The sequence below is a fragment of the Monodon monoceros genome, unplaced genomic scaffold (assembly GCF_005190385.1).
Source record: "Monodon monoceros isolate NGI ecotype Baffin Bay Population unplaced genomic scaffold, NGI_Narwhal_1 Super_Scaffold_5, whole genome shotgun sequence".
NCBI classification, from domain to species: Eukaryota; Metazoa; Chordata; class Mammalia; order Artiodactyla; family Monodontidae; genus Monodon; species Monodon monoceros.
The window spans coordinates 62,371,501-62,391,198 of record NW_021703782.1 but is presented as its reverse complement, the minus strand read 5'-3'; the positions used below and the strand labels follow the sequence as shown (position 1 = coordinate 62,391,198).

Here is a 19,698-nt window from a genome sequence, read left to right as displayed (position 1 = left end):
AAAAAAAAAAAAAGGTCATGAAAAACCTAGGGGAAGGATGGGAATAAAGATGCAGACCTACTAGAGAATGGACTTGAGGACACGGGGAAGGGGAAGGGGAAGCTGGGACAAAGTGAGAGAGTGGCATGGACATATATCCACTACCAAATAGAAAACAGATAGCTAGTGGGAAGCAGCCACATAGCACAGGGAGATCAGCTCGGCGCTTTGTGTCCACCTAGAGGGATGGGATAGGGAGGGTGGGAGGGAGATACAAGAGGGAGGAAATATGGGGATGTATGTATATGTATAGCTGATTCACTTTGTTAAACAGCAGAAACTAACACACCATTGTAAAGCAATTATACTCCGATAAAGATGTTAAAAAAAAGAATAATTTAAATAAAAGATCTAAAACAGGCTTATTCAAATGTTAAAAAAAAAAAAAATCTTGTGCTTTCAAATTTTATTAGCTGGCTTGACCCAACAACTTTGTGAGTGGCCATTAAGTGATGGGCATAAGACCGAGTTGTAATCAGTTCAATTTGCTGGTGTTCCCATTGGTCCAAAATCAGCCAGTAATGCACATTGACAAGAGTACGGGTTCCGGTAAATGTTTTTACACAGAAGTCATATATTCTGTTTTTTTCTATAATACATAATGGTATTCATTTGTTTCCACTAACTGTCTAACTACAGATTCTATAGGCAAAATGCCATAACACAATGGCTTTTCCTAAAATGACTGAAAATATGTGCTCATTTAAATTGTATAGTTTATAAAACTGCTCTTAAAGTGCATGAAGGGGAAGCATGGCCATGTGTAAGGATGAGATGCTTGGTTTCCTGTGCTGCAGCAGCAGAGTGTTTATAATGATATATTGAGAGGTAGAAGGTCCATCAAGACCCTCCTTTCCTTACTTTGCCTTAAGAGAAGCTGTCTCTGAGTCACAGCCCATAGAGTCTCGGTCCTTCAATTGTCAACCTGCCTGAGGGAAGCAAGAGATCTCTTCCAGACTGTCACCTTTGCCAGCTTTTCATTGCTTATTTCAGGGTTGGTTTGTTTAAGGGAAGATTTTTCCTGGAAACTCTTCCAGCTTTCTCTTTCTTTCTCCTCCGCTTCCTCCTCTCCCACTCTGGGGCAAACTCCTTGGCTGTTATGCAGGGACTACATACTTAGATTCTAAGTAATTTGATGCCTTCATCTAGGGAACTGGTTTGAGAACTTCCCAGGGGGACCTTTAATTAGAAACCACAAAAGAACACTTGTGGCGTTGAAGTCATCCAGTCCTATTCCATTAGTTTTGTGTGGCCCCATGTAGGGTCAACTCCTTTCATTTAGTTTCTCAGACACAGTGGGATTTTGGTGAAATTATATCGTGTTACACTGAAGACATACCTCCAGATTATTTTTAACACAGGCTTGCCATGGTCTTAGAGATTTGACAGAGGTGGGAGTTGCAGTAAGCATCCTCATTTCAGACAGCTGTTAGACTAGAATCACTAAAGGGAACAGTAATGGATGAAAATTTACTGGGCCTCCCGGTAATGCAGACCTTGCCATCTGTTGCCCTGTCCCATTCGTTTTTATTCGATTGATTGCCTTAATCTGGGGAGAAAGGATATTTTTGTGTCTGTCAACCTCAACTCCATTCACCTTAAACACCTCTTTTCTCATTTTTCTTCCCAGCTGTCAGCCAAGCTCAACAACCTTCCAATGCTCATTTCCATGCGGCTAGAGTTCCTGAGAATTCTCTGCAGCCACGAACATTACCTCAATCTGAACCTCTTCTTTATGAATAGTGATACTGCTCCAGCGTCTCCCTGTCCCTCCATATCTTCCCAGGTAATCGGCTAACCGGAAAAATTGTTTAAGCTATTTCATTGAAATAGCTTAGTTTAGTCATTTATTCCTGTAAAGATTGGTCTTCTTAATTAGAAGAAAAATTGAGCTATTCAAGCCAGATCAATTGATCCAGATACACACAAGCATGCCCATAGTTGTTCCTTCTAACTAATCATTTACAAGCTATGTGATTGTTTTCTTCCTAGGTCCAAGGATCCCTGCTGAGGTCAAGTAGAGCAAAAGGAATCCATATGCACTACGAAAAATGTGTAATTCATAGAAAAGTCACAGATCTTCCTTTTGTCTGAAAGTCATCTTTCCACTCTAGCTTGACAGTCTCCTTTGCTCACTTCCCTTTTCCTAAACCTCAACACCATAAAATTTAAGAAATGGCAGCTTCCTTTATATTGATTCCCAAATGATCTAGTAGTGGTTTTTAACATGGATATTATATCTTTGAACGATCCTAGAACTTTCTGCTGATTCTGCTTTAGAATGGAATTCGGCACGAGATGATTCCTCCTTGAATCATATTCCAGATAATTTAGCTCTTGAAACACTAAAAAGATCTCATTGTAAACTAATCAAATGTTCCGTTTTATAGAGAGCGTATTTCCAACAAGTCTTTTTCTTCATCAGCCCAGAAGAGTAACAGTTGTATTAAAATTTAGAGATGAGGCTTTGACTGACATGGCCAATCTTTTTTTGTAGAACAATATTTTGCAGGTTGAGTTTGGTGGGCCCCAGATTCTACAGGATGTTAAGAGGTATTATGCAAATACAGAATTCCAAAGACAAATCCATTTTGAAAATGCTGTGTTAACAGGTTTCTTTGCAGTAGGACATCCAAGTGTCTCTAACTTGTTCATATAAATTATAAATGCCTGTGGGGTAGGAGAGGAAACGGGAGGCTGTGTATGATAAGCAGTGATTCCCAATATGACTGGACTCTGGAAATCTTTTTTTTTCCTCCATGGATGATTCGGGGGACTAGTGTCCTCTAGAAAAACTTTAAAGAAATGCTGTTTAATAGTCACATTCCATTTATAGGGAACAAATCAGTAGCTCAGAGCAGCAGGCAAGATTTCTTCTTCTTAGGTTTTCTTTCTGATGCATATTCCTTGAATACTAGCCCAAAGGAGAAGGCTTGTCTTAATAATTTTTTAAAACTCTTAGCTATTCATGCCAAATGACATGATCCAGATGTGCACTGCATGACCATCTTCCTGTGAACTGGGAAAGAGCTCACTGACAAGCAGCTGTTCCAGACGTGCCAGCTCTGCCCTGGGTCCTCTCCCACATTCCCCTTCTGACTGCCCCAGCCTCACCAAACTGGAAAGGCTTTCCACAGACATTTTGGATTCTCCTAGTGACATATAAAGTATGCCCCCAAGATAAGAACACAGGAATTGCCCAGGACTGGTCAATCTGACACTTCCCTGCCTGACGCTGCTTCTGGTTTCCAGGCCAGCAAAATCCAGAGAATGTATGTAAGCCATCTTCAGAAGTGTAACAGGAGCCTTAAATAAAGGGGGCAGTTTGTTACAGAGGAATCACCTGCTCACAACCATAGCATTGGATAGAGTCCCCATTTCCCTGTCCAGATGTGATCCTAGGATTTCAATCCTCTTTGCTGGGAACGCAGAGTGAACACTCTAAGTCTCAGTTTCTTCATCTGTCACGTGGGGACACAAGTGGTACCTGCTTCACTGCATCGTGCCTACAGAGCCTGGCCATAGCATGTGCTCAATAAACACTAGCCATCATGATTTTAATTCCAGTTCTTGTCACTCATAGAACTGCTCCTTGCATTTCTGTAGAACTCCAGCTCCTGCTCCAGTTTCCAGGACCAGAAGATTGCCAGCATGTTTGATCTGACACCAGAGTACCGCCAGCAGCACTTCCTCGCTGGGCTTCTCTTTACCGAGTTGGCCGCTGCCCTGGATGCTGAAGGGGAAGGGTATGTTTCAGACATTTATAATGGAACACAAAGAAAAAAAAAAGCTGCTCCTTACTAAAGTTTGCAGTTCAGCCTCTCTTGCTTGGCGAAAATCTCCACCATTCACCAGTTCCAAAGAGTAGAAGCAGACACGTTTAGAGAAAATGCTGCTATAGGAATGTGGAAAGGCACGGGGTAGGGAGAGAAACCATAAAATAGCTCTTTTCAACCTCCTATTCTTTGAGAGGAAGTTTCCAATTCTACTAGGTTTCCCAGGGACGCTGATTCGTGAGCTCCTTAGAAGCAGGAGCACTGTTTTTAGTGCGTGCCTTGGGTTGATGTGTGCACACAGAGGCAGCAGCCAGGTGCCGTTTGGATCAGTGCTAACAAAGGAAGTGGCCACTGATGAGAAGTGTCCAGATTAGGTTTCTTGCAAAAAGACCTTCCCAGTCTAAGAGAGATGCCACAGGTCCAGGGCTTACACGTTCTTTCACTGCTTATAAACCTGATCACCTATAGGCACGTGGCAAAATCTGGACTTGAAGTCAATGAACTGACACTTCTGTTCTTTCCTTCTTTTCCTCTGCTCCATAAGCCCAAAGGATCAGACCTGACTGGACAGAAGCAGACAATGCCTTCCACAATACTACACGTTCCATTCAGCAATTACTGAATGCCTACCATGGGGCAGACATAGTTGAGTGTTGGAATATATCAGAGATATTTCAATGCACAAAACAGACAAAATCCCTTGCCCCCAGAGAGCTCACCATTCAGGGGGTCAAACCCAAGGAGCCATAGGATTGGAAAATAATTTAGGTTCAGCCCTTTTGGTGTTCACATGAGGCCCACAGAACTGAAGGAACTTGCCAAAAGTTACATAGCACAGCCAAGTCTAGAGCCATGGTCTTGAGAGTCCCTCCTCAGGGCCCACCCTCCTATACCACATCATCTCCCTGCCTGGGAACCTACTCCTACAATGCCTACGTTCTTCCTTCCTCTGCTAATAGAGGACACTGGAATAGAGTACGCTGACTAATGGCAGCATGGCTGTATGTTATAGATTCTTGTCTGATTGGAAACTCTCAAGTTCTCTCGAAGTGCTTATAATTTTGTGGCAAAAACAGGACATCCTTGTATGAAACAATTGCAGGAGCACAAGATTGTGTAACTTCAATAACAAGTGTGTCCTAAGCGCTTTGCCCATACTGATATTGCCTAAGTGAATGTAGGTCTCTGTCGCCCAGCAGGTCATTGTGGGGAGTCTGATGTTCTTAGCTCTGAATTCTGCCTCCTTCCAGAAATTCAGGTGTCAAGTGTATCCTTAGAGAGCTTCATTTTCCAAGGCTTCAGTTTCATCGTCTTCTCTCAACCCTAACTAAACTCCTCTCAGTTTTCTCAATAGAACTTTCTACTCTGTAGCTAATATAAATTTCCACAGCAACACAAAGTGCCCTGACAAATATGCTGAAAGGCGCTGAGAAGGAGGCTTATGCACAGAGAAAACTGCCTTCATACACACACACACACACACACACACACACACACACACACGCACATGCTTTGTCTTAATTGTCCTTTAATAGCATGGATTTACGTGATTTCTAAAAGTGCTCTTTAGTATTTACATAAACGGTACTTTCTATTTTCCATTTCTCTTCTAGTGAAATGTCTAAGGAAACAGCCTTTACATCTGTTTTGATTCCTCCTAAAATTGTTGCTGTTATTCTAAATACTAGCAGCAGAGTAGAGTATGTTCAGAAGCCATGATGTGATTATGTTCAGTCAGGTAGGTACATTCTTCACACGTGTACACACACACAAATACACACAAGGTACCTTTTCTACCCCCCCCCAGAGGAAACTAATTAAGAGTGCCACTCCTTTGGCAACACAGTAATCCCTGATCGCGGTGTTGTCAGTTACTCTCCTGGAGAATCATTAAAAATACCATCACGGACTTTACCATGTGGGTGAAAATCTCAGAAACATCTTATCCTTTGACAATATTTCCTTTTGATCAGTACTTCCTTTTGCTGCCAATGTAATTAGTAGACTCACCAACACCTGCCCATATGAGGCGCAAGGCCAGTGGGACACATCTCAGTACCTGAACTCCTGAAAAGGAGCCACAGGTCTAGTTTCTAAAGGATCTCTCTGGAACCCCCCTTACCTGGTGGCATCCACAAACATCCACATATCATTAAATCCGTAGTGGTTTTCAAGAATGTGGAAATTATCTAGCATCTTTGTGTTATGCTACCAAATGTTTAAAGAACTAATTCCAATCCTTCACACACTCTTCCAAAAAATTAGAAGAGGAGAGGACACGTCCCAGCTCATCCTATAAAACCAGCATTACCCTGATGGCAAAAGCAGACAAAGACATCAGGAGAGAACTGCAGACAAATATGAATATTGATATAAATATCCTCAAAAAATACTGGCAGACTGCACCCAACAACATACAAAAAGGATTGTACACCATGGCTAGGTAGGGTTTATCCCAGGAATGCAAGATTGGTTTAGCATCTGAAAATCAATTGATGCAATACATTATATGAGGAGAATAAAGGATAAAATCCACTCAGTCATCTCAATAGGTGAACAAATACTGAGTGAAGTAAGTCAGACAGAGAAAGAGAAATATCGTATGATATCGCTTATATGCAAAATCTAAAAAGAAATGATACAAATGAACTTATTTACAAAACAGAAACAGACTCCCTGACTTAGAGAACCAACTTGTGGTTACTGGGGGGAAGGGTGGGGGAAAGGGATAGCTGGGGAGTTTGGGATTGACATGTACACACTGCTATATTTAAAATGGATAACCAACAAGGACCTACTATAGAGCACAGGGAACTCTGCTCAATATTATGTAACAACCTAAATGGGAAAAGAATTTGAAAAAGAATAGATACATGTGTAAGTATAACTGAATCACTTTGCTGTACACCTGAAACTATCACAACATTGTTAATCAACTATACTCCAATATAAAATTAAAAGTTTATAAAAAAGGATTTGACAAAATCCATTAACTCTTCCTGAAAAAAGACACTTCACACACCCTTTAGAAATATATGAGAATTTCCCCAACCTGATAAAGGCATCTGTGAAAAACCCACAGCTAACATCATACTTATTGGTGAAAAACTGAATACTTCCCTTCTAAGGTCAGGAGCAAGACAAGAATGTCCACTCTTCTTCTATTCAACATTGTACTGGAAGTTCTACTCAGAGAAGTTAGACAAAAAAATGAAATAAAAGGCATCCATATCAGAAAGGAAGAAGTAAAGCTATCTCTATTCACAGATGACATGATTTGTTTATAGAAAATCCTAAAGAGCCCACTAAAAGAACTATTAAAGGTAATAAGCGACTCACTGACTTAGAGAATGAACTTATGGTTACTGGGGGGGAAGGGTGGGAGGGAGGGATAGACTGGGAGTTTGGGATTGACATGTACATACTGCTATATTTAAAATAACCAACAAGAACCTACTGTTAAAAAAAAAAAGGTAATAAGTGAGTTCAGCAGGGTTGCAGGGTATAAGATCAATATACAAAAACTAACTGCATTTCTATACTCCTGAAATGAACAATATGAAATTAAAAGAAAAATTGCACTTAAAGTAGCATCAAAAGAGTAAAATTCTTAGGAATAAATTTAACAAAAGAAGTACAAGACTTGTACACTGAAAACTACAAAACATTAGAAAGAAATAGATCTAATTAAATTGAGAGGCATGACGTATTCATGGATCAGAAAATTTAATATTGTTAAGATGGCAATACTCCCTAAACTGATCTACAAATTCAGTGCAATTCCTCTCAACATTCCAGCTGGCCCTTACAGAAATTGACAGGCTGATACTAAAATTCATGTGGAAATTCGAGGGACTCCAATATAGCCAAAACAATCTTGCAAAAGAAGAACAAAATTGGAGGACTCACACGTCCCAATTTCAAAACTTACTACAAAGCAAAAGTAGTCAAGACTGTGGTTCTGACATAAAGATAGATCTATGTAAATTAATGAAATTGAATTGAGTCTATAAATGAATCCTTACATTTATAGTCAACTGATTTTTCAACAAGAGTGCGAAAAAAATCAATGGCGAAAAAATTGTGTTTTCAACAAATGGTGCTGGGAAAACTGGATATCCACATCCAAAAGAATGAAGTTGGACCCCTATCTCACACCATATACAAAAGTTAACTCAAAATGGATGAAAGACCTAATTATAAGTGTTAAAACTATAAAACTCTTAGATGAGATCTTAAGGGTAATCTTCATGAAATTTAATTAGGCAGTAGTTTCTTAGATCTGACATAAAAAATACACCCAGCAAAAGAGATAAGTTAGACTTCGTTAAAATGGAAACTTCTGTGCTTTATAGGACATTAAGAAAGTGAAAAAACACCAGATAGAATGGGAGAAAATATTTGCAAATCATAGATCTGTATCTAAATTTGTATTTAGATTTGTATCTAAATATTTGTATCTAAATTTAGATTTGTATCTAAAATATATTTTTAAAATCTTACAACTCAATAATAAAAGAACAAATAACTCAGTTTTTTTAAAGGGCAAAGGATCAGAATAGACATTTCTCCAACGAAGCTGTGCCCAATAAGTACGTGAAAGGGTTTTCAACATAATTAGCCATCAGGGAAATGTATATCAAAACTAGTTAAATACCCCTTCTGTCTTAGTTCCTTTTGGCTGCTATAACAAAAATATTATAGAATATTTTTAGAATAGGTGGCATATAAACCACAGTAATTTATTTCTCACAGTTCTGGAGGCTGGGAAGTTCAAGATCAAGGAGCTGGCAGATTCAGTGTCTTGTGAGGACCCACGCCCTAGTTCACAGATGGCCATCTTCTTGCTGTGTCACCCCCATGGCAGAAGGGGGCAAGGGAGCTCTCTGGGGTCTCTTTTTTAAAGGCACTAATCTCATTCATGAGGGCTCTGCTGTCATGACCTAAAGCCCTCCCAAAGGCCCCACCTCCAAACACCATCACATTAGGGCTTAGGTTTCAACATATGAATTTGGGAGGCAGGTCACAAACATTCAGTTCCTAGCACCTTCATACCCACTAGGATGGCTGTAATACAAAAGATAGATAATAACAAGTGTTGGCAAAGAGAAAATAGAACCTTCCTATACTGCTAGTGGGAATGTAAAGTGATGTAGCCACTGTTGAGAACAGTTTGGTGGTTCCTCTAAAGGTTAAATATAGAGTTACCAGATGATCCAGTAATTCCATCCTCAGGTAGATACCCAAGAGAAATAAAAAACCTATAACCACACAAAAACTTATACACAAATATTCATAGCAGCATTCATAATTCATTATAGCCCCAAAATAGAAACAACCCAAATGTCCATCAATTGATGAATGCATAAATAAAATGTGATCTGACTATGCGATGGAATATTATTCAACAATAAAAAGGAATGAAGTACTGATTCTACAACATGATGAACTTTAAACATCATGCTAACAGCAGAGCCAGGACTAGAACATAGGCAGTTTGTCTCTGGATTCTGTATGCCTCTACCCTGCTTTGCTTGGTTTTCACGTCGTCACCCCATTGTTTAGGAGCATTCTGGTCAACCTCGCTTCACTCTAACCTTTGGCTTTTTGTGTGGTGCCAATAGGATCAGCAAAGTGCAAAGGAAAGCTGTCAGTGCCATCCACAGCCTGCTCAGTTCTCACGACCTGGACCCGCGTTGTGTCAAACCGGAGGTGAAGGTCAAAGTTGCTGCCCTCTACCTGCCTTTGGTTGGTATCATTTTGGATGCTTTGCCTCAGCTCTGTGACTTTACAGGTAACAATGCCTTCTGTTTCCTTCTTTTGATTGTTGAGAGCTCTTGCCAAATGCCCCACTAAAATGAGGTTTCTGTTACTAGCTCCAGTGTTGACATGCTTGTGTGAGCAATTCCCAACACCGGTGCTCTCCAGACTTTTTTAACATAGGCCCCAATAAGTGTATTTTTTTTTAAGGCACATAGACCTGTATATGTTTTTCATTTAGAAATTGTTTGTTTATTCATTCACTCATTGGTCTGCTGGTATATGATGAACATTATAGACCATACACCACAAAGGATAAGATAATAACAGAATTATTTCTTTTGGAGATCCGTGCTCTAATGCCTTGAAATAAAGTTGTTCCTTTTTTTTTTTCTTTTATGAGCTTTTAAGGAAAGAAGCAGATTCAAATGAGTCTAAACAAATGCCTTGAAATAAAGTTGTTCCTTTTTTTTTTTTATGAGCTTTTAAGGAAAGAAGCAGACTCAAATGAGTCTAACCACTTGTACCATGCAAAAAAAAAAAAAAGGCATTGTATCTGACACTCTTAGGAGATTCTGCCACGACAGAGGAATTTTGCCTTTGGCACTAAGAGGCTCATTCTAAGGTTGAAAGTCAGTATCTCCCACTTGGCCACAAGAGGAAAGGATAGATTGTCTGAAAGGCCTTTGTGTACCTCCTGGGTTTATTTGCATGTTACTGTTTGGATTAGGGAATGTAGACAAACAAAACTACCCTCTCCCAAAAAAGAGCATCTTACCTGAGACCTTAGAAAGACAAGCCAATCTGCCTACCCTCCCCACAACACACACTCACACACACACAATTCTGGCCACTTCAGAGTGGTTCTTGCTTTTTCCTCAGCAAAGGGAAGTTCTTAAAAATTACCTTGCTTGTTCTCTCAACTGAGGAAGGATCCCAAGGAATGCTTATTGAGCCCAGCATCCTTGGAAGCAGTCATGCTCGGAATCTTAGAACCATCCATGTTTTCTTGCTTCCTGCAAATGCAAAGTGTCCTATGTGACTAAATTATTTCTAAAATCCTCGTGGTGACAATTCTTTAGCTCATAGAATGAGGAAAAAATAGGCAGGGAAATTACAGAAGCAAGCTTGGCACAAGAGATGAGCCGGCTGCAGGATGAGGTGCGTGGAGCTTCCTGTAGCAGTGCCTGACTAGAGGGCAAACGGAGAACAGAGCTGTCTTCAAGATTTAAAGATGCAATTCAGAGCATGGCAGGTGACTTGCAGACCATTTCTAGGATTTTGCCTGGACCTTTCAAGAAAGTTTCACTTGAAGACCTGTGATTTGTTTGTTCCCAAAGCAGGGAATCACATTAGCATGCATGATCCTAAGCTTCCTTGTTGATTAGAATTTTCCAAATCAGTGACTTGGGATCAAAACTTTTCAGCACTTGGTCTTTGAGCCTTTTAAGTCTCAATGGTTTCTTTACGTGTGCACTGAACTTTATAGTCATGATGTAGCTGACAAGTGGGAAAACAGTATAAGTATTCTATTATTAGAGGTAATATAGTGCATCTGTTACATGTGAAATCTTTCGATTGATAAACTAATAAGAATACAGTATATTTTTTTAAAAAGATACAACTGAATTCAACTTCCAGCCTATTTATTACTATATATGACCTTTGGAAAGTTCCTCAGCCTTTTAATGCCTTCCCTTCCGTTCCTCGGTTGTAAAAATGTGATAACAATGCCTATATCTTAGGGTTGTGATAAAGATGAAATGAGAGAACTTCTATAAAAGCATTTTGGCAGCAAACGTTTCTATCCTCTCCTCTCCTTGTCTTGTAACCATGACCCTATGCACATTTAGGGGAAATGAGAACGTATGCTCACATTAATCCTGATAAAGTTATCAGGTCTTGAATAACTGCCACGTCTCTTCATTTCACCATTTGTTTAAAAACTCAACTGACTTAAAAACAACAGTGAATTATTATTTTTAAAAACTGAGTTCTGTTTTTATAAGTTTGGCAGGTGAAAATACTGTTGACACTAGTTTTTATGAAAAATTGAAAGTCAAAATACTATAATGTTGACAGGTCTAATAAAATTACAGGTTTTTAATGGATCAGTCATACGTGTTTTAACACACTTTTCTCAAAACTGCTTAAACAAATATTAATACTTTCTGTGTGTATGATTCATAATGGTCTTAAAACGAGCCTTTTAAATGGTGGGTCCTTATTTTGTTTGCATACATCTAGACCTATGTATAAATATAGATACATCTATATTACATGGATACAATAAATTAACATTTATTTCAGACATTCAAATTTTAATAAATTATTGCTGAATTTGTGATAATAGCTTGTTATTCTCTAAGGTACTGTTTAATTCTGTAATTACAGGTTCCTTTCTATTTGGTCATTATTTGAAATATACGAATGAAGTAAAAATATCATATTATAGAAAAGTGTTATGAAAGCTTTGAAATTTTTTTTCAGTTTGAAAAATTAACTTCTAGCCTAACCTTGTGCTGGACATGTTCTCTCTTTTATTAGACTGCCTACTTTTTCCTACAGATGCTAAACAGGAATAAATAGATGGTAAATAGGTGCTATTTTCCTGTAGCAGATAAATAATGCTAAATTTCAGGTTTAAAATTACTGTGCTGACCTTAGTAACTAAGTATCAGTCACACATGGGGCAGTGGGTAGGGAACATATGGTAATACCATCTTTGGCTTGATGGCAAGAAAGATTTTTTTAAGACTTTATTTTTTAGAGCAGTTTTGGGTTTATAGCAAAATTGAGAGGAAGGTACAGAGGTTTCCCATACACCCCCTGCCTGCACACATGCACAGCCTCCCCATTATCAGCATCCCCCGCCAGAGGGGTGCATTTGTTACAATAGATAAACCTACATTGAGACATCATAATCACCCAAAATTCATAATTTACATTAGGTTTCACTCTTGGTGTTGTACATTCTAAGGGTTTGGACAAATGTATAATGATATGGATCCAGCATTGTAGTATCATACAAATTAGTCTCTCTGCCCTAAAATTCTTCTGTGCTCTGCCTATTCATCCCTCCCTTCCCCCAACCCCTGGCAACCACTGAACTTTTTACTGTCTCTATAGTCTTCCCTTTTCCAGAATGTCGTGTAGTTGGAATCACACAGTATGTAGCCTTTTCAGATGGGCTTCTTTCACTTATTAATATGCGTTTAAGTTTCCTCCTCGCCTTTTCATGGCTTAATAGCTCATTTCTTTTTAGCACATTGTCTGGATGTGCCACAGTTTATTCATCCATTTACCTACTGAAGGACATCCTGGTTGCTTCCAAGTTGTGGCAATTATGAATAAAGCTGCTAGAAGCATCCATGTGCAGATTTTTGTGTGGACATAAGTTTTCAAGTCCTTTGGGTAAATACCAAGGAACATGATTGCTGGATCATATGGTAAGACCAATAGTATTTTAATTGCAGCTGCAGATGCCCGCAGTGGAAAAAATCGTACCAATGGTTCAGATGAAGAGCAAGAAGGGACCAGTGCAATTAACCAGAATGTGGCACTAGCCATAGCTGGGAATTTTACTTTGAAGACAAGTGGAACAATGCTGTCTTCCCTGGTATGTTGGTGCACAATTTCTCCCGTTTATTTTTCATTTTGTGTCTTTTCCCATCCTTTAATGGGCTTGTTCCTAAATCCACCCACCAGAACCCAGCATAGAGCAGGCAGTGAGATTTCTGCCTCATTGCTTGACACTAGAAGGAATCATTGTGAGGCTAGCAGTTGCAAAGGGAAATGGCACAGTTGAGGCAGCACTCAGGCAGCGTTCTGGCAACAGCAAGAGACTCACAGATCAAATTCAGGCGGTTTCAATGGTGCCAAGTTCAAGGCTCAGAAAACCAAGAAAGGTGAACTTGGAAAACCTGAGATATTGCAAAGGAGATCAAACCTAGGCTCCCTCAGGTGGGAGGCTGGCACTGTGTTTATTCTATGCGTATATTATTCATTCTGTGTCTGCCTTAAAAAAAAAGATTGAAGGAGGCCGGTCACTTGGTAGGGTGTGTCTTAAGCTTCTTCAGCTTTTCTAGGTCCCCAGAGAGCCTAAGCAGAGTTGTTTGGCTCTGTTCTTTTGCACAGACGCTATGGGCTTGAAGAGGGGCTCGTGCAGGAATACAACCTCTGATTCACTTGAGGTGGGATCTACCTCTGTTCCTTGCTGAGCTCTGACAATCCTTTTGTCAAGACAGCGGTGCATCCTCCAGCTTAATTTAACTTTGCATTTCAGTGTAGCGTTCGTATCTGCAGAGAACTCAGCTCAGTTCTTTCCCGGGAAGGCAGCCTCTCAACCTAATTCTGCTTTGCTGGGTGACTTTCTTCTCTTCCCTCCAGCACTCCCCCATTCCCCACACACCCCCATGAGAGTTGAAGGACAGGAGGTAAAAAAAGAGAAAAGAAACACTGGAGAGTTGACATCAGTCATCCTACAGTTGAATAAATATGGTGTGCTTTATGACCTCCTCCACCTTCCTACCTTCTTACCAAAGTTAGCTGCCTGACGTGGTGTGTGCCTTTTACATTGTTGTCTCCAACAGAGAAACTCAAAAGCCCAAGAACCTTCACCTCTTACAAGTTATTTCCTATGAAGTTATAATATTGTGTGTATACTCAATACATCTAAAGATTTCACTTCTTCTTGTGGCCAGACTCAGAAAAACTAAAGTTAAAATAATTTCGTAAGCCCTATAATTCCCATCCAGACTTACCATTCCCCTCACATATGAACTAATACCTCACTGCAGCTTCACCACTACATTCCGTTGGATGTTAGCTATGCCACGTGAATCACATATTGTCCTTTGTGTTGATTGGATGAGTGACAGAAAGTGTGCTCAGCACTCTGAAATGAACACTGCAGCCAAAGTATGAAAGCAAACAGCCTGAGCCCCTACACCTCCCCCCCGCCAGGAGAGCATAAATTGTGGTTAAAGTCCCATTACAGAGGCCTCCACTGAATTATGCACTTGATTAATCTGCTGAGCAGTTCACGACCCTTATACTTTGGACTCCGACAAAGAAGCTAAGTCTGGAACAGTTAGGGTATTTCGGGAAACCAGCCAGGGTAGTTCTTGGCTATAAGTCCAACCCTGCAGTCGCCAGCTTGAAGGAGAAATATAATACTTGAAGATCTCACAGCTGGGAAGGCCCTGTGTACCACTGAGATTGGGTTGGGGGAGGGCATGGTCAAGGTCCAGGGCAGACCACCAGACCACACTGCTCCTGCAACAGAGGGTGCCCTGGCTGAAAGCCTGGTTAGAATACTGCCCCGGGCCAGCCCCTTTGCAGAGCCCCCCAGCTCAAAAGAACACGGCCTCCCCGGCTGGAGGAGGGCAGAGCTCCCGGAAACATCCCCGTCTAGGAAAAGTACCATTACTGTGTCTTAGGAAATAGCATCCCTTTCAATGTGTCTGCTGCTCGGCCTCTTGCCCTACTTCGATCTCCCAATCTGCCTGCTTCCAGCCCTACAAGCAGTACAACATGCTGAATGCCGACACGACCCGAAACCTCATGATTTGCTTCCTCTGGATCATGAAAAATGCCGATCAGAGCCTCCTTAGGAAGTGGATTGCTGACCTGCCATCAATGCAACTAAACAGGATTTTAGATCTCCTTTTCATCTGTGTCTCATGTTTTGAATACAAGGTATTGCTCAAGTTCTATCCTGTCTTGTCACTGTTCCTCTCTGGGCAGTGGGGGCATCCTTAACTTTGTCTTATTTCTGTATTAAAGTCCATAGCCTATTTGTATATCCATAACCTATCTAGCTATGATAATTCCACCAGCAAAGGATCTCTTCCTTCTGCAGAGAGAACCTCATTCCCATTACCAGGATTTCAGCCTTCGGGGCGTGTCTGTGTAGCACATGTCCAAACTGGCTGATGTCACCATGAAGTGTTCTGTCTTTAGGATTCTCCCCATGAACAGAGATCTAACCAAACTTAATGTCCTTCTGCTTCTGTCCGATCCAGGGAAAACAGAGTTCTGACAAAGTCAGTACCCAAGTTCTGCAGAAGTCGAGGGATGTCAAGGCCAGGCTGGAAGAGGCTTTGCTCCGTGGGGAAGGGGCCAGAGGGGAGATGATGCGGCGCTGCCGGGCTCCAGGTGTGTTGGATCGGCCCTTCCCTGCTGTCAGCAGAGCTTTGTACCCTTTGTGGGAAGGAGTGTCCTCCCCACATGATGAGTAGACACCATCACTTTCTTAAGACGTTATGGTAATAGAGACAAGCAGCTTCTGGGATTCTGTGCAAGATGTATGTGATGTTAGCCCCATTCCTCTCAGGGAAAGCTCCTTTCCTGAGATCACAAGAACCCTGGAAATGTCCTCAAATGGCATCTTCTGTTTCAAACTTGGTGGTGGTAAAAGGTCCCGTCCAAGAATGTGAGTCATAGGATGAGATAAAGGGTGTCTCCCTCAAGGCTGACACTTCTCCCCGGGATATTTGAATAGTCTATGTAGATAGTTCTACTGGATAGTTCTGGTTCCAAGATCGTCTTCTCAAATCATGCAGGGCACTATTAGAATGGATCCAGTCCTCGCAACGGTCTCAGAGTGTGCCAGTCCTTCAGGGATCTCACCACATTAGGAATGATCTCCAAAAAGCTGAGCTCTTCTCTGTAGGATAGAGTGAAGTGTTCAGGCACCCTCAGTCTTATTCACTGTGCTCAAGAAAAACAGAGTGACAGCTCCTTCTAGCAGTGGGACACCATGGTAGGGAACTTGGAAGGAGACGAGCTTTTTCAGTGGTGGTTGGACACCCTCTTTCAACACAAACACTCTCCTTTTCAATAATCCAGGGAGAACCCCCAATTTCACCGGAACCCTGTGTTCATGAGAAATGTGCTTGCTGACACTCCAGAAGGGCAGGTGTACTTTTAAGCTCTAGCCTGTCACTCAAAGAGCAGGTCAGCCCAGACTTGGTTGTGGGCTTTGTCTCCCACCAGCACCCAGCATGGATTCTAATTAGCCAGAGAAGTGATGCTGAGTCCTCTCAGTTGAGCTTGTTACGGAACTTCTGGTTATCTTGCTACTGCTAATCAAATTCCTGTCGTGCATTTCTTAACTCCTAGGGAATGACCGATTTCCAGGCCTAAATGAAAATTTGAGATGGAGGAAAGAGCAGACACATTGGCGGCAAGCTAATGAGAAGCTAGATAAGTAAGTCACTCAGCAACTTTGTGCTACTTTTACCTAAAGTTCAAAACTATTTTTCCCAGGCTACTTGTATTACTGAAACAACTACATCCTTCCAAGGGTAAGAAAATGAAACATCATTATCTGTGTAAATTCAGTTCATCCAGGGACCCGGGATAATCAAAGGTATAAAGAGTTATGATTTCCAGCCCTTAAATATTTATCACACTGATAAGCATTTAAAGAAAACTAATATTTAGCAATCTCAGCTAGCTTAAGAAAAGCCGCTGATGGGGCAGGACAGGGTACCCAGGACCACATCATTTCAATCCATATTTACACTCCAGAAATGTGTACAAAGATGTATATTCAGGGACATTTATGTCAGCATTACATAAAATTGTAAAAAAACTGGAACATTCTTAATGCTTAAGAATAGGGAAATATGTAATGAAATATTAGGTTGGCATTTAAATGTTTTCAAATCATTTTAATGATATGGGAAATGCTTATGATATAATGTTAAGTGAACAAAGCAGAACAGATACTTGTTTTTAGAGTACAATCTTAAACCTCCAGCTACACATAGTAAATACATTTTTAAAAGACTGGAGGGAAATTTACCAAAACATTAACCATGGTTTTCTTTGGGTGTTGAGAATATGTGTAAATGATGTTTTCCTTTTTATACTTTGCTGTGTGTCCTACAATCGATCTGTATTATGATGTATTATCAGAAAACAATGCTAAAATGAAATGAAAGAAGAAAAATCCTGCTTGGATTGCAATATATGCTATATACCTATTGCTATATGTGCAACAATTTGGACATATGAGTGCTAAAATGAAATTGAATAGATAACACATAACAGCTGCTCCTCTTAGCAACAGGTAGCCTAATGAATCCTAGCGTTCACTGGCAAAACATTATACGGCTAAAGACACCCCCCCCACACACACACACACTTGACAAGGCATAGGTAGGGTATCCCCATGGTGTATAAAGCACCCATCATAAGGAGGGATGGGAGATGGGGCAGACTTGAGTAGCAGTGTTGTTTTGTAAATAAATATGTTACTATCTTGGTTGTTACCACAAGAATGGATCAATCTGGCTCACTTATGGGACTTCTGGGAGTCAAATTTATTTTAAAACGTTAAGGAGGTAAATATTTTTATTGTATGTGTTACTTGCACAGCCCAGTTGTTGGTCTTATGAATAATATCCATTTGGTTTGGGTATTTTATGCTTGTTCTAAGTTCCCTGAACTGATTTATAAGATATTGGTTCTGAGAGTGCATAAGTTCTAGTTCAGGCAATGAAACCCGCCCCCTGCCCCCCCCAAATTAAAGAAATATTGTATGTGGTTAGTTGCCACAGAACTGCTTGGGTGGTTAGGCCATGAGATTAAAAGAAGAGCTTAACAAAGCATGTTTGCCTGGGCTGTGTGAGTGGATGTTTGGGGAAACCTTTCCCTTTTGCGGCAGAAACAACACAATACTGAGACTTTCCATGCAGGGTGCACCAAACCGCTCCAGGTCAAGTCTCAGCCCTGAGCTACAGGATGGACTGCTCATAATCAGAGCTAATGATTCTCCTCTGATCATCTTCAGGGGTGATTTTTTAAAAAGAGAAAACATAGTAAAATTGTAACTGCTAAATTAAGCTATTTGGAAAACTTTTGTAATTATAATAGTGGTGTCTTTCACCTTTTTTCTTTCGGGTCACTTTTCAATTATTTTGGCTCTGTTTCTTTTAGAGCAGTCATTTTCAACCTGGGCTGTACATTAAAATCACCTGGGGAGCTTTTACAACCTCCCAGTGCCCAGGTGTACCCCAGGACAGTTAGCTTGGAATCTCCAGCAGCAGAACTCAGAAATCAGTATGTGGTGAAACTCCCTAGGTGTTTCTTGTGTAGTCAAATTTGAGAGCCATCGTTTTAAAAAAATGGCTTTTTAAAAATCAAATTAGTAGTGGTGATGGTTGCACAACAAATATGAATGTACTTAACTGTACACTTAAAAATGGTTAAGGTGGTAAATTTTGTGTTATGTGTATTTTACCACAATTTAAAAATTTGGAAAAAAAAATCCAGATTAGGTCACTCTGGATCTGCACCGTCCAGTACAATAGCCAAGGTAGTACTATAAGTGAAAAATACGCGCCAGATTTTGAACGTAGCACAAATAAAAGAATGTAAAATATCTCATTAGTAAGTTTTATTGTGATTACACATTGACTATTTTTTGATACATTGGGTTAAATAAAATATATTAACATTAATTTCACCTGTTTCTTTTGGCTTTTTCTGGTGTGGCTACTACAAAACAGAAAATGACACATGTGGCCCCCATTATGTTTCTTTTGGATAGCTTTGCTCTAAACCTAAACCTCCAGTAAATTAATAAAAAGTAGCTTCTAAATTTCACTTATTTTACACAAATATTATCATTTGGAGAATGAGGAAAAAATGTAGAGCAGCTTGGGACCACAGAGCCTATCCTAAGCGTGAAAACATTTTCTTTTAATTAAAAAAAATTTTTTTAACATCTTTATTGGAGTATAATTGCGTTACAATGGTGTGTTAGTTTCTGCTTTATAACAAAGTGCATCAGCTATACATATACATATGTTCCCATATCTCTTCCCTCTTGCATCTCCCTCCCTCCCACCCTCCCTATCCCACCCCTCTAGGTGGTCACAAAGCACCAAGTTGATCTCCCTGTGCTATGCGGCTGCTTCCCACTAGCTATCTATTTTATGTTTGGTAGTGTATATATGTCCGTGCCACTCTCTCACTTTGTCCCAGCTTACCCTTCCCCCTCCCCGTGTCCTCAAGTCCATTCTCTAGTAGGTCTGCATCTTTATTCCCATCCTTCCCCTAGGTTCTTCATGACCTTTTTTTTTTTTTAGATTCCATATATATGTGTTAG

At 40.3% G+C, this 19,698-nt stretch overlaps 1 protein-coding gene across 4 annotated transcripts in view; it reads left to right on the top strand.

Moving 5' to 3' along the window:
• The window catches only part of DOCK8 (dedicator of cytokinesis 8), a 227,034-nt gene that overhangs the window by 171,200 nt on the left and 36,136 nt on the right, over window positions 1-19,698 (top strand). For all 4 annotated transcript variants that reach the window (XM_029202019.1, XM_029202020.1, XM_029202021.1 and 1 more), the window contains 7 exons: window positions 1,670-1,825; window positions 3,646-3,785; window positions 9,440-9,609; window positions 13,052-13,194; window positions 15,093-15,275; window positions 15,602-15,734; window positions 16,701-16,788. In XM_029202019.1, the coding sequence (XP_029057852.1) occupies window positions 1,670-1,825; window positions 3,646-3,785; window positions 9,440-9,609; window positions 13,052-13,194; window positions 15,093-15,275; window positions 15,602-15,734; window positions 16,701-16,788 (1,013 nt within the window). The remainder of the gene's footprint in view (window positions 1-1,669; window positions 1,826-3,645; window positions 3,786-9,439; window positions 9,610-13,051; window positions 13,195-15,092; window positions 15,276-15,601; window positions 15,735-16,700; window positions 16,789-19,698) is intronic.